Source organism: Schistosoma haematobium, chromosome 3, assembly GCF_000699445.3.
Source record: "Schistosoma haematobium chromosome 3, whole genome shotgun sequence".
Classification (NCBI taxonomy): Eukaryota; Metazoa; Platyhelminthes; class Trematoda; order Strigeidida; family Schistosomatidae; genus Schistosoma; species Schistosoma haematobium.
In genome coordinates this window covers 37,180,992-37,197,277 of record NC_067198.1, presented here as the reverse complement: position 1 = coordinate 37,197,277, position 16,286 = coordinate 37,180,992, and the positions used below count along the sequence as shown (strand labels likewise).

At 35.5% G+C, this 16,286-nt stretch overlaps 1 protein-coding gene across 1 annotated transcript in view; it reads right to left on the bottom strand.

Moving 5' to 3' along the window:
* HOMER3 (Homer protein 3) overlaps nt 1-7,569 on the bottom strand; it is a 33,093-nt gene extending 25,524 nt beyond the window's left edge. Inside the window, exons 1-3 of the mRNA XM_051213791.1 lie at nt 7,499-7,569; nt 4,430-4,598; nt 2,787-2,918 (exon numbers count right to left, since the gene is read on the bottom strand). Coding sequence (XP_051069793.1) covers nt 2,787-2,918; nt 4,430-4,598; nt 7,499-7,503 — 306 coding nt within the window. The 5' untranslated portion in view covers nt 7,504-7,569. The remainder of the gene's footprint in view (nt 1-2,786; nt 2,919-4,429; nt 4,599-7,498) is intronic.
* Nucleotides 7,570-16,286: the final 8,717 nt, after the last annotated feature.

Genomic DNA, 16,286 nt, shown 5'->3' with positions numbered 1-16,286 from the left:
TATATGTGGATTCCTTGTTTATATAAAGTCTGAAAATCTGTATAACTTGTTTAGATAGCGTCAACCTGGATTATTGCCAATTGGAAAAAATCAAATGGTCTAATTGGTCATTGGGGTATTGGTTAAGCCAAATAAAAATGTAAGTGATAATATGAAATCAGGCATTTACAAATGAAAAGCATTTATAGAAAGAAAATCTGGAACAAAATTCAAAGTTGACAGATAATATTTATGTATCCCGTTTTTCGCGTGATATTTAAACAAGACAATGGCAATAATAAAAGATACCGAAAATAAATAAAGTGGACCAAAGGTGAAAAGAAAGTAATTGTTTGATAAAATGAAGAACTAACATCGATTAACTGTGATTCATGTGCGTTTAGACCTTGCCAGCTACTACCTGTTTTTCGATCAAGGATGCTCTTCTGTGACTTGATTTAGGTAGAAGTGAGAGAACAAGGTAGCTGGATAGATAAGGATAATAAAATTTTAATCAACGTCTTTAAGAGTGACTGGAATCTATCGATAAAGTCTTTGGTGTGCTCACCACGTTACGTGACTTGATATTATAGAGGAATTTGTTTGATGTCATGGATTTTGTGGTGGTAACCAAGTATAAACTCTGGATCTAGGTTTTATACTGATGTGAGCTATCAACAATATAGATCCGGAATTAAAAAGAATCGAAGATACTGATACTCCACAAATAACGTAATACGCCATGGTAAGCAACTTTACCACTGAACTAGTACAGTTGCCACTAATTATATATAAGTTCGAAACTCCTTACCGATTACCTTCAAATGGGTAACCGAATCTAAGTGATATTATGCTATGTTGAATCATCTCCTAGTGCAATGAAGCGCATAACAAACTTAACCAATGGGAGTAGATTAGTGTTAAATGCTAAAACTTTTTACACTGTTTTAGACTTGATAATTAGATTAATTTTATATTTCACTATTTTAAACAGTTCTAACTACTACGAACTACATCAAGAGTTTATTTTAAGTAAAAGTTAGTTATCCAGTAAAATCATTATCCTTTTAATTGTTGAAGAACTCTATTTCTGTAAGCATTATATATATAATGACCAGCCTAAACTTTTTACATTTGTGTGCAATGTATATGCGAAGCTAGATAAATGATGTGCATTTATTGGACATAACAATCTTTGTGAAAAACAGTCAATGAAATCCATGAACTAAGTACAGTTGTACGAAAAATAATAGTTTAACCAGAATGTTTAAAATTTAAGTAACGACAGTGCGTTGTGAAATTGTGGTTGAATGAAAAAACTATAAAATTATGAAATCACATTGAACTAAAGTTCTATTCTACACATACCACCGAACTCACTGAACATTAATGATCCAATGACAGGATCGATATGCGAGCAGTACTTAGCATGAAACGGAGATAAACTCCCTCGATTTCTTGTTAGTTGAAAATTAAAGTACGTATCTTACAAATTTTCAGGTTATAAGTAGAAGAGATAATAATAATAATAATAATAATAATAATAATAATAATAATAATAATAGGATAAGTTCCAAGATTTGAAACAATCGCTGATTTTTCGTAGGATTACGACTCTCAGCAATCTATGATTGTTTGGAATAGTTTGGACTGTAGTTGTTATCTTAAAGCAGGGGTCTGAGTTTCTTCCGAGAACCTAATAAAATCATATCAGTTAGGAATCTTAGTCTTTGAAGGTTCACTATAAAAATTATCGGGTTAAAAAAACTAACTAGAAGAATGAAGATATGAGAGGGAATTCACAATGCAGACTTTAATGGCATGTAGTAGTGATAGATGTTTTCCATGGATAATCAACATATTCAGCTATACTACCATTGGGCAATACCGGTCTTAAAAATAGTAAATCCTTTGCACCGCACATTTTAGTGGTAATATATAAGTTTTATAAAAGTAAGAAGCTAATGTTACACAAATAATCATATATTAGAATCCCTCTCATATGAAATTAACAAAATGTATATAACGCAAACCAAAAAATTTAACTTAAATATGAATTGTGACACTTGACAATTATTCCACTCAATCAGAACAGGGGCAACTACTGAAGTTTTTGAAATCAAATTTTAGTGTGATTTATAAGCTGTGTCAATGAAATTAGTGGGGGGGGGGACCGTGTATTTTGTGGTATTACAAGTAGTATTTTGCAGTGGGGAATGTACAGAACTGTAATTCAACATTTGGTGTACCGGATTCGTAATTATCAGATCATATATTGTTAATCTACATTACCCAGTTAAATTCAGCTAACCGCAAAATATTCATACGATTTACACAACAATCATTACACATGAAACTATTTATGGTTATTCAACTCTTAAAACTATTTAAGTTCTAAACCTTCCAATCACCTGAGGAGTGTCCGAGATTTCCTATCACTTGAAATGTCTGACTTTTATTATATTTCCTGACAAACTATTAACAACTATTTTTTTCTAGATAAAATAATGATAATCAACTTGACGTTATACACGGTACGACCTGAAAAGAAGTTGAATACAAAAAAATATCAACAATTTAACCTAACATTTTAAGGATAGTACCTTATGCAAAGTCAACAGAAGTGATTCACAATTATCGATCATTAATTCAATTCCTATTGATACACTGATTTTAGTTCAATGTTTAGATATGATTTTATAATATATAAGCCAGTTTGTAGTTCAAGGGTACCATATATTTTATAAGTGAACAAAAGGTATCGAAATAATGAGAAATAAACTCCTGTACACTTTTTTAAAACTTACCATGGTTAAGTCTGCTTCTGAGCTGAACCCCAAACCATGGACTCCACCAGTTTTCGAATCAGCCCATTGTCCGAATTTTTGTGAAGTCTTCTTGAATGTCATTTTTTCCGTCAATGTACTGTTAATAATAACCTATATTAGGGATATTTAAATGTTAAAAATTTATATATGCTTATCCAACGATTGTTCTGCTACTAAGTTGTATAGACCGGAATAGGTAGTTGTTTTAAAAAACTATGGTTAAACCCATGAAGCAAACACTTAACCCATAAGGTGACTGTTAAAAGTTGTATTTATGCGGTTGTCGGTGATCAGAATAGCTTGGTGCTTTATTCATTTCTTTAAGATATTAAAACTTTTATGCACTGATTGGAAAAAAGTTTCCCAACTCCTTCTTGACAGACTATTGATCAAATTTAACCGTTTAACATTTTCCGTTTTCAAACAAAAAACATTGACTCCATATGGAGACGACGAATAGAACTTTAATGATATGGGTGACAACATCCTGCTATATGAAAGTATCTTTATGGAGGTAGAGGACCTTACCCACCCTCAATAATACTAATGATTAAATTACTCTAAAGTGATTGTTTGAAGCTTTCTCTATCTGGCATAGATAGTACCTAATAGCACAAGTTTCTTGGTAGTACATATGTTTTAAGTGATTAACGGTACTAGAAAAACTAATTTGAAATATATACAGGTTCAAATTTTAACTATTACTACACTAAGAAAATCTTGAAAACGTTTATGTTTCAAGAAGAAAAAAATATATAGACAGTCAAAATATTTTTGATGACTATACGTAATGTTATTATTTAGATACGTAAATGGAAACGACGAACTTCACACCATATTTTTTTATCTTCATAGGTGAGTGGTTTTTTTCAGCAGAAAAACAACTTAACCGTGACTAAAATTTTACACTAGACAAACTTACGTAGATTAACAATGTTATTTACCATCTACTTAGTAGTACTAGTATCAAAATTTGACGATATTTTAAATTGGTGAGTGTAATGACGTTTTGTAGTTTAAAAAGAATGATGATCGAACGTGAACCAAACGAATATACCTCTTTTTTTACTTGTATTTACACCTACCTGTTTTTTGAGAAGCCGAATTCTAGACAAAAATCACACAACAAGATGAAATCGGGCTAAAAATATCCCATCATAGTTTTATTTTCTCGGAAAGTATTTAAATTTTCCAAATTAGTAATTTCAGTTATTTCAGATAAACATGGTAAGTTACTTTAATTGGTCATTCTGAGTGACTCGCTAGAGAGATGTTGATTCTAGAGTGTAATCTAGAACTGGTCTTGACAAATCCCTAGTCTAACTATCTGAAGTGAAGTAATCAGTGTGTTGGTCTTATCATTTAATTCATGCCAATCAAACTTTGCGCCATGTTCCACTCGGTTATTAATCATTGGATCTACAGTCACAACTCATTCTGTCCAATTCATTCTGTACAGTGTTGTGCCACAATTGGTCTTTACTACATACTTCACTCAAACAGTGTATGGCCTAAGATCTATGACGCTTAGATATACCCGACTAAAGATCTTATCACTTACTGTGGTTAATGTTATTGATTTTAAATTATGATAATAGCGTATTTAATGAAATTCTAATCACCTTTTTTGAACCAGAAGAATCTTCAACACTAATTATTCGATAACAGTGTTTATTGGAGTCATAAAAGAAGTTAACATCGACCGCTTTACTACTTGACGGAATCCATGACTTCTTTGTTTGAGGGTTAATTGTAAATACATGGGCTTGACAAGTGAAAATCGGAAGTTCACTGTAAAGTAAAAAAACACAATCAGAAAACATATCGGACTTAAGATATTTATAAATAATACTACAGATTTTATGGAAATAACAGAAACTTTTCCGTAGGAGTAATGATTTGTGTTTTTGACAAACAAAATCCTCAGCAGACAAGCAAATGCTCGAAGTGCCGCGATTTTCAGGGTGGTATTTTGCTTGGACAGTTTATGAGTCAGCTCAAAGCTCTCCAACAAGCTTCAAAACACAGATGTATTGACCAAGGATTCATAATATCTGCATTTCTTTGTATAAAGTAGAGATCACTTCCCCTCGATGTTAAAGTGTTATGACCAGCTTTTGATATGTATATTGAGGGGGAATATCTCTTCCTCGATAAGGTCTAGCCCCAAAACTTTCGGTTATATTAAAATTGATAAAATGATGTGAAACAGAATTGGTGACTATTCAAGAAGAATGCCTACTTTCATTATTTCTGTTCGAAATTGCTATAAGCATTTTCAAGAACCGGAGAAATACTTCTTGCTTTTCAGAGACTGATTCAGTAAGAGTATACACGCCATATATTAGTTTTAGAGGATGATGCAACTTTCTAATATATCAGGTACTAACGGAGCTGGGTTTGAATGTAAAAAGAATAGAAAAACTTACACCTTGTGAAAAACCGAGACTATGAAAAAATAATAAATAATAATTATTATTATTTTTATAAGCACTGCGCAGAGATTTTGCTACAGCATAAATGATAGATTACCTTAGAAAAGGTAATGTTTTCATAATACTTTGACAAGATAAATATAGTGGAGAAAACCCCCTTTTATTTACAGGTACGTCCATCCTTTTTAACCTGTAAACTGAAGTCAGTGGCCTCTTGTTAACCTGAATATTATGAAAGGCTAACCAAACTTAACCCCAGGAAACCAAAGAACCGGGAGATATGCGTACAAGGCTACAATTGAAACGTAGGTCCTTCACTGACATACGCATAGACCTTTCGTTAGTCTAGAGGAGCTAAGGAGACGAACACAAAAACGTACCACAAGTTCGGTTTTTAGAAAAGTTTTATTCAGCAAATTTCCGTCCCTTAGTGCTTAACTAACTCAGATGTCGGGATTTTGAATACTATTTGTCAGAAAATCCTCACGTATTTTGCGAAAACTATGTGAATTTCGCAAAGGCCTGAAAGAAGACTTACTATCGATGTGAGCTTCCTTAATTTGATAGGGTCTTTAATATAGTAGCATATTTTGGTAAGTAAATCAAGCTTTAGGATCAGGAACAATCCAACCATAAAGGTAAATAATTCTTAGTCGGACGGTGATAATGAATTGAGATTGACGGCAACCTGTCTGTCCAAAAATAAGTATCAGCCAAAGTTCCCCAAGCTAAGTTCTTTAAGGCAGTAGCAACGCTTCTATACGTACAAGACCTCCACCATATTATGACATTATTTTATTGTGTACGGTCAGCATCAGCATAATTTGACACAAAATGGGAATATTAAATAACTTATGAGAGATCTGGATCCAGTATCTACATTTTCTGATGACTGGGCGATGTTAGTAATCACTATGATCCATACCGATTATTAAAGAATGGGCAAATGCACACCACATAACGTTGACTTATTCACAGTGCAAACACGATGGTCGAATAGTTATTATTAATCGAGGCCTGAAAAACGATCCGCTATACATTTTGTTTGTCGGCCTGAAACTATAGTACAATAAATGAACAGACATAATTTATCTGACAAGTGGGAGCTCTTGGAAATGACATAAGAAGACCAACTTTATCCTAGAAATCCTTAAGTATGATATAGCCACGTCCAATCGAATAATTCTATTCCATACATCGTAAACAACTGTTCACGGACTAAAGATTCAAGGGAAAATAATATCAGCGACAATCACTAAAACAACTGCTGAAATCAATATTGACTTCTTAGTTAGTTATAAATTGGCGGCAAAACATGACACAGCTACACAAACGTGTTTAAAAGACTGGGGGACCACCCGATGAACTTTTGTACTTAGGGCTAATATAAGCATTTTGTCTAAAGTATTCGGGATTGATCCTGGAGTACATAAACATACACACGGATTTCAGGAAAACTGAACATATTTGATTAGGACTTTACAAAAAAGACAATACAAAACGTTCACAAATTCGGTTAGTTAAGAGGTGTATTTCTATCGATGACAAAAGGAAAAACAAAGATAACGTATTGGTGTGTCGGTTACTTTGCATCATACGGTGTAGATAGGCTTTGTTAGTTAATAGTACTTGATATCTAACAAGTTTATGGTGTTAATGAGTTCTATTAGTATTATTATTCTCGAAAACGTCGTCATCTTTATTTTGTATATTACCTGAGCATATATTATTTGATTTGTATATTCATCAACCAGGTAGTTTCGACAAATCTCATAAAAAGGCTGATATATTTCGCTGGTACCCGAGGTCCCAATTTTGGGGAAGCCGCTATAGTAAAGTTTGGGGAAATGGCACCAAAACCCCAATATTTCCCCGAAATTCCCTTTTAATTTTGATGAAAGTCATTTGATTTTGAGAGTTTCCTCAAAATACTCCCAAATTTGGGGAAATTTGGGAGATTGGGTAAGTTCACTAGTCAGGTCAGAGTTAACACTTCTCACAACTCAACAAAGAAATGCACAAAGCTCTAATAATTATATGGAAGAATAAATACCTTCAACCCACCACAACTTATATATACTAGCATAAAGCTATAGTAAAAAAGGTCCTATCGTCCCGAATCTATTCACGACAAACTTAAAGTCATTTGTTTTACATGAAACACTAATATAGATTTGTGTAAATTATTCATAATAGAATGACCAGAATTTCCATGAATCCATAAATGTAACACGAATAATAATTGGCGTAACTAACCCCATCCTTAAACCCAGCCAAGGTCATCAGAGAAACGTAATATTTCAAAATGTTTCAAAACCTGAATCACCTTCAAATTAGTCTGGTGGAATTCGCGAACTGCATATACACTCAGATCTGTTCTGGAGTTGCAAAAGGGTGGTATTTATTGTGGAAAGTATGATTTTTTGTCATATTTCATCCAGAAAATATGAAGGGAACTAATTAGTTAATAACGGAAGTGATGAAGGAATAATCTCTAGTATCTGCAGGACAAAGTAAACATCCATGATTCGTTTTAAAAGCCCAGGAGAGGGTGAATTTACTATTGCTTCTGGTAAGGAGTTACTCACTTTCGCGACTCTAACCGCGAAAATAGATCGCGTGGATCCTTGTACCGGTCCGTTCGTATCCCATCCAATATGTCTTTTAGTAGACGGAATCTTATTTACGCACCAGAAGTTGCTTCAAATAATTCCGGAGTCAGGCTTTCTAATGTTCTGAAAATAAATTTTAATGCTTAGTATCTTTTATTGTGTGTAATCACTAATGGAGTAATACTTCGATTCCTCCCAGTGATTGCGTATGTGATACTGGAATACCAAAGTAGTTTGGCGTTAACAAAAGTTCCTTGATATATATCACTGCGTTTCTTGGTATTTAAAGGAAGAAGATCTTCAGTCCTAGGTAGGTCCTCTTAGAGAGTCAGTTTACCATCTAAGTGAACTATTTCTCTAGAGAAATGTTTTTAGTATGTCAGCCGCTAAAATTTGAACCGAAAAGTTGTTGACGAACAATTTGGACTTGTTAAGTCTTAAAATCTTGTGGATTAGGTAGTCACATAGTTCAAATCGACAATATTAAATTAGATCAACTATTCCAGCAGCTAAGATAATCGCACTAACATCTATCTGAGATCTAAGCTCAATAAAGATGGCACGTGGCTAAACTGGTTGTGAAAATTTGTTAGCGAACGACAAGAAAATAGTTCATATCTTCTGATTTAGCAGTTCTGTAATAATAAACAACGTCATCAAAGGACTGAGACGTCACAGTCTATGAATCTAAATAAATAATTTTCATTCTTCCAATTCACATGGCTGCGATACTGTTATACAATTTAGTCGTGTTCGGCTTCGACATTTGCCTACACTTCCAGGAGTAGAGCAGTAAATGAGTAAAATAAAGCCCACAAAAACTTTGCGTGCGTCACAGAACGGTTCCTCCTTTGTGCCTTGGAACTACTATCTTCTTACTCAATTGACCGACTATATTGGTATCAACAGTGACATGAATCAGCTTCTATGCTCTCATCTTCGGTCACGTGACCACTAACTACTCCATATCTTTGTACTGTACTCCATAATGTATTCTACAGATTCCAACGATGTTTTAGCTTAGCCATATAGACTGGCTCTCACATTTTCAGTATGTTCACATAACGCTCTGCATCATCGTGACATTCACACATCTTAGTTACACTTCCTCAGCATCCACTAGCTACTTTTGATGTTTTACCTTCCTTTTCACATAATAACTGTTTTACATAGCTTTTTTATCACATTCGAGTCAAGAAAATTTAGTGAAAATTTCGGTAACAATAATCATTTACGATAAATCAAATGAGAACAACTATGCACACGAACAGTACTCATTTCTTGCTTGTATTTTCCGGACAACTGGATGTAGTCATGTCCGACACAGGTGAATGTCGAGGTGGCAACCTTTAGCGAACAAGACACAGAGACACTGCTCAGATAATAAGGTAAGGCTAATCAATGAGAGAAATAATCTAATCTGCCACACTCTATCTGATCTGATACAATCTAACAGAAAAAACAAGAAACATACAAACAGTATAACTCAAAATTACTTCACAGAGATATCGCCATTGGCTTTTCCGTATTCAATAGCATTACAAAAATAGTATTCTTACTAGAGCTTACGTATTACTAAGTCTCATCAAATGATATGAAATCGTATGAACGTCTAAACTTGCTACCGTTAAGTTCAGGCAAGAAAATTAAAATATATAACGAATCGATGTATCATCTGTCACAACCAAAATGCCAGATAAAACAACGTTGATACAGTCTATGAGAACCATAGGAATCTGGCAGAAACGCCAGAAAAACAAAATGTATTATGACAAATAAATAATTACTGTCTCATTCGGGTCCAAAAGTTCAAAGGAATGCATAACAAATGGATCAATAAGAATAACTTCATAATTTAACCTAAAACAACGAGTTACATCAAACAAGTGTTTACATCGAGGGATTTTCATACACATTCACGCAAAATTGCAAAAAGGACTTTTACTGAACTGCAGCACATATCTGCTTTGATAATTTGATTGAGGGTTCATCATACTATATCATCGGTGCTAAAGAAGTAGATAGGACTTGCAGAAGTACCGCTGCTCATCCTACCGACATTTATACTCTAAACTACTCATACTCTTCAAGGAGACGTCTCTTACGTACGTTTCTTCTTGACAATCCACTTTTCGTGCAAATTGTCACCGCTCCAACCTTTCACAACTTTCTACCACTCCCAAGGGCCGCTTTCCGCTTTTCGAGATATACTAAGCCACAATTACTACATCTTCTCTGAGATTATGATGTTCAACTAACCATTCTTGGTCCATCCATTGGCATGGTAAGTATTTATTTTAACCACTTTAACGGGATAATTAACCTTTTTCTAACGTCGCCAATACCTATCTCCCATAATATATTCCATTACTCCATCATACTCAATAATAGCTAACTATTTTGAGACAGGGCTAGCTTATCGCCAGGGTTTATTGTTTCCTATCCTCCTGTCTTCAAAAGAATAGGTAGAAATGGTCTCGTTGGTCAAAGTTTGTACTATGGTGAATAGTGACAAAAGTTGTGGTATGGACTGAATTTTCCTTTCCGTTAGACTATAACTTGTGTACGAACCAATTGGAGTCGGGATAATAGGTTTTGGACTTCGGCACGACATTCATCCACCTCTTTGGCTAATTAGCGTTTTGGCATTTTAGCTGATGTCAGTTCATGATGAAGACCCTGAGTCTAATTTCTAACTCTATCCTCAACTGTAAATCATAATTTTAACTCCTCACATTGATTTATAACCACCAATTAGTCCCAGTTGGTGGGTGGACAATCTGAAGGTCACTTTGGGGTCACACAAAGGTCGTCCATAAATTAAGTCTCACCATCCCTTCTGCTCGACGACAACGGGTATATTTTCTGTGATTTCATTGATCCAGTGACGCATAACTTATTCATGTACTGTTTAGGACGTACTATAGTATGATGAACCCTCAATCAAATTATCAAAGCAGATATGTGCTGCAGTTCAGTAAAAGTCCTTTTTGCAATTTTGCGTGAATGTGTATGAAAATCCCTCGATGTAAACACTTGTTTGATGTAACTCGTTGTTTTAGGTTAAATTATGAAGTTATTCTTATTGATCCATTTGTTATGCATTCCTTTGAACTTTTGGACCCGAATGAGACAGTAATTATTTATTTGTCATAATACATTTTGTTTTTCTGGCGTTTCTGCCAGATTCCTATGGTTCTCATAGACCACTCTACGTCTACCAGGAGAGTTTTTCACCGCAAGTAAAAGCGTTCCGATTGATATAGCCGACTGCGTACAACGTCAAAAGCGACATATGAGTAATTTAAGGATAACGCTTCCGAGACAACATCAACACCGCTTGTACATACCAAAACAGCTGAGCGACAGTACCCATGTGTTTATCAGAAGGGATAATGTGCGACGTCCCTTACAACCGGCCTACGATGGTCCATTCAAAGTGATTAGAAGGAACGACAGGACTATTACGGTAGACAAAGCTGGAAAACGGGTGTAAATAGTATCGACCAAGTCAAACCAGCTTTCATCAAAACTGACGATCAGCCAGTACATAGAGATACTGCGAAAACCGTTGAATCACCGAAACGTCAGTTCCAATCATCAACATTATCGACGAACACAAAGGAAGAAGATCTATTAATGACAAGACATGGTCGGAGAGCGAGATGGCGGCAACGTTACATAGCTACGATTTTGAATTAATAATTTCTTTCGTCTCTTTGGATGTAAGTTTCTTTCATCTTCGTTTTCCATGTACACATCGAAAATTTTAACTTATCCGCTATTATATTAGACATATTTAAAGTATTCTTTCGATATTCCTTATTTAGCCTCATGGGTATATACAAACTCAAACTTACACGTATCTGTAATAACTTGCACGATAGTTCTACCATACATCTTAATTTCGTAAATTTCGATATTTACCATCCTGTTGAACTTGACAGTTTTTGGCAAACAGACAGTTTCGCATCTTTGCTTGTTGGGGGGGGTCTATTATAGCAACTCACGTGCAATTGAGTTTGTTCACATTTAATTCGACCAAGTCATTTTGTTAACTTATTAACGAACAGAGTCACCCGTACAACAACAACTTATCTATGTTATTGTATCTTTATTATTGTTGCGAATGTATGAACATGTATGCTTGAGCATTACTTACTGCCTTACTATTAGCCGCTCAATTGATTCGATGATTCATTCATTTCACTATGTATATATATGTCCATCTTATTCGTGTTCATTGCGCTCGCTTACTCGTACTCGTATTCGTTAACTCACTCGCTCGCTCGCTTGCCTGCTTGCTTTTCGGCACAACTTTTTCATGTTTGCTTAACGCACCTGTAATCTTGGATATCTATATGTGGTCCCATAATAAACGTTATCAACACTTTGTGTCCTCCTTCTAATTGATATACCGTTGGGGCGTTATCTAGTGACGGTTATCAAGACGAACGGTACACGAAATTTAAGGATTATATTGAATACCGACCACTACACATGCCATTTTTAACGATTTTTCGTGCGTTCACTATCTTTAATCTTCTCTAAGTGTCACATGTTGGATGTAAATCTTCTAGGTAATTATATTTTCCGCTTCATAGATCATGTGGTTGCGAACGAACGTCACTTTGATGCTTCTGTTCAGCTGTGACGTATTTAGTGTGCCAAGGTTAGTGACGAGGCTCCAACATATATTCCTTAGTCGTAGTGAACGTCGAATATCCAGGTGCTTTTCTTCTTTGGTGTTGCTCGAGGGATAAATTTTTGAATTACTTGGTTGTATGACTGCCGGAAGTGAGTTCTTGTCTCTACTATAAGTGCGCTGGAGTCAACTTCCAAGTAGAAATTGTCAAGTTGATTGCTTTCTTGTCTACCTTCGTACTTTAGGACGAGCTAACAAATCTGTTTGATAGTAATCAACTTGAGTACGAAAATTGCATGTTCACTACCCCCTAAAGGTGTGAGGTATTTAGTATCATTATTATTTATGGCTATATTCAATATCGCATCTTTCAAAATGAGATATATTTCTGAAATGGCAAGTACACGCCATTTTCACAGGCATGATCTATAAATTACTACATTTATTGTTTCACAGTACGCGTGTTAAATAAATATATTCCAAGAAAGTGAATATCAGTTCAGTCCTTCAGATATACTGAGCAATCTTTAAAATATTCTTCAAAGTGGCGTCGCATCCACTTCACACACCAGATTCAATCTCGGCATAATTGTGTTAGGATTTCGGTCGCGCTAAGCATTTATGCAATGTAACTTTTTAAGATTGTAGTTGTTACAAAGAAGACTTGTAGAGCGCTTGGTGTGAACTATGACATTGAGAAAATACGTACGTCTAGTTTGTTCCAGATGTCAGAAGTTCCATAGCTGTGCTCTCAGAGCATGATTCTGAAAAAAGAGGGAAACCGAGGAGCAACAAGGCACTTGGATATGAAAGATAAACAATACTTAACATTTTGTAGTGGAACAGACAGAGGTATGTTAAATGATTAGAATAAAATCACACTGGCTCTTGTAGCTAAAGTGAAATGTGGTCAGAGGCTCTACATGAGAAAATGCAGTAATAAAAAACAATGAATTGTGGTATTTGCCAAGGTGGAGTAAGTTCAAATGAAGGAAGGGAAGCCAGGGTTGGAATAAGGAAGGCTGTTTATTAGAACAGAAATTGCATATAGAGAGTAAAGTGTTAAGAAGACTAATAACTATGTCTTTTATTGTCTGATTTTTTCCTTTCTTTCCGTCCGATGCCCGCCACACAGTCTTAATGTAAAAGTCCGAGTTAGCATGTTATAGGTTGTCTTAGTAGAATAGCATGAAATTGGAAAAAGATTGATTGGCTTATCCTCATACATAAAGAGTCTGATACAAACGAAATGTTCCGCTCCACAAACATGGGTGGATTGAAGTCATCGTCCTCACCATCAATGCCTGCTGGTCAGTAACTCCACCCTCCCTCCTTTTGTGATGTTAGGCTCATATAAGCTCATTTGCTGGATATATATCATACTTCACACAATGCTGTGTTTCACATCCTGTCGGAAAACACTATTTCTGTAAGTACCATTTTACAAACTTATCAGGCAGTTACAAGTTATCGACTGTGGGTAAGGCATTGATGTAATGCTTTAGTCGATTATAGTATAAATTATGGTTTGCCAGAGTATAGGCTTCAAAAAGGGTATATTTTAGGACAGTTGTTTACTAAAGTAGGCGGTAAAGTGTAGAAATATGGGTCATAGGTACGGTAACGAGTGGCGAAATAATACTAGTGTCAAGTCAACATTAGTGTACTGGAGAGTAAAAAACTGATAAGTAATAGATAAGAAGGAACTCACATTAACTCACATTAACCAGCTGATGGGTAACAGGCTCCATAGATGCAACACCACTGGTAGTAGGCAGTCGATTGTGGGGTTCTCTCGACATTTTGGGGTAGTAGTGAGCGTCTTTTGGCGAACGGGAATCGATAAGTTCAGTGAGTTACCTGTCTACTTGAAGTTAAAAATTAGGGAGGAAGAGTTATCTAATACGACTACAAAGTAGGAATATAAGGTGATTTGGTCTATACATGTGGAGATACTATAATGTCTGAGTGGGACTCAGATGTGTTCGTTTGTGCTAGATCTGTGCAAGTGAGGGCTTGATCAATAAGTCTTACAAACGTATGTAATTAATCTGCCATGAGTATTTCAGATGGTAGACTGTTCCATATTATTGCATACTTGATGAGGAGGAAGGTTTCCCGAGTTTTTGATCCGTATTTCTCAACTTTTACAGCGGATACTTGATTCCGAAGTTCGTATTCATGTGAATCTCTAGCAAGAACTATATTACATGTTGAATAAATAAGGTTTTTGAGTAGTTTGAATTAGAGAATTAAATTAGACCTAAGCCTTCTTTTTCAAAGGGGTTCTATGCCTAAGATTTGGCATCGGGAACTGTAGTCAGTGACTGAGTCAGTCATAAGTATTTTGCGGGTGAAATCTCATTATATTCCTTCCACCCTTAGTATATCAGATAGGCCTAGTTTGGAAAATAAGAACGAGCAATATTCAACGATAGGTCTTACACAGACTTTATAAAGAAGGGTTTTAGGTTCGTTTTGATAGAAAATACGGAGAATGAAGCCAACTTATTTCCGCATTTTAGGTGCGTTGACTGGGATGTGTTCAGAGAAATGAAGACCGTGTGGGTAATGTACCCCTGGGTCAGTTACTGATGCCAGTCTGGGCAGTGTGTTGTTAAGTGCTAGTTCTATTTTACGAGGTGGTTCACCAATACCCAGCCAGCCGCATATCTCTGTGTTGAGCTCTAACCTCCAGCGTTTGCACCAGTTGTTTAACATGTTGAGTTCATTTTGGATTGTTCGCATAATACTTTGTACATCGTAAATGTCAGTTTTATAGATGACTTTTAAGTCATCAACGTAGAGGTAGGTCTTACCTGTGCTAAAGCACTTGTATATATCGTTGATGTAGATTGTAAAGAACAATGGACCCAAGGCACTACCCTGCACAACACCACTGGTTATTGGCCGTGGTGTAGATGTTTTAGAGTTAATCTTGGTTATTTGGTCTCTCTGTGAGAAAAGACTTGATCCATTGCAATAGGGAGTTTGTAATTCCAACTGACTGAAGTCTGTTGATTAGTAGGTTATCAAATGCTTTCTTAATATCGAAATATAGTTTAATCACTAGTTCCTTTTGAGTAACCTCGTTAAGGAAGTCAATCTATTAGGACCTTGTCCTAATGAAGCAGTGTTGTGACGGGTCTAATAGATCTTCCTTAGGTAGGTGATCAAATAGTTGATTTTGTATTGCTTTTTCCATCATGCGTGATATAACTGGGGTGATATTTATAGGTCTGTAGTTTTCGACCAGGTTTCTCGAACCTTCCAGGTTTCGGGATATGTACCTGTCTCTAAAGGTAATGTGTTTATTTTGAGTAATAGCCTCTGTATGTCCGGCCCTGACATTTTAAAAAAGGACTGATGGGATGTCATAGACACTAGAACTCGTATTCAGCTTAAGGGTTTTGATGGCGGTATGTATACTTCTAATATCAAAGTTTACGGTGCTAACATAATTTTTGCTGACGCAATTTATGTTAATATCTGGGGTATGAGATGTGTTCCCGTTGTGGGAAAACCATTCATTTAACAGTTCACATGTGACGTCTGGTCATAATATGTCACACTATGATTCAATAAGGAGTGAATGTTTGATCTGCGTTCTTTATTATGCAATTTGCAAGGAGACGAAATGCAGCATTGAGTGCAGTACGTTCTTCTGTCTGTTTATGTTTATTGTGTTGACATTGCGCCCCTTCAAGTATAGAGTATACCTGGTGCAGGGCACCGAATTCCTTTGATATATAATACGTCCTTTTTAGTTTTCGCAGCTTAGACTTAG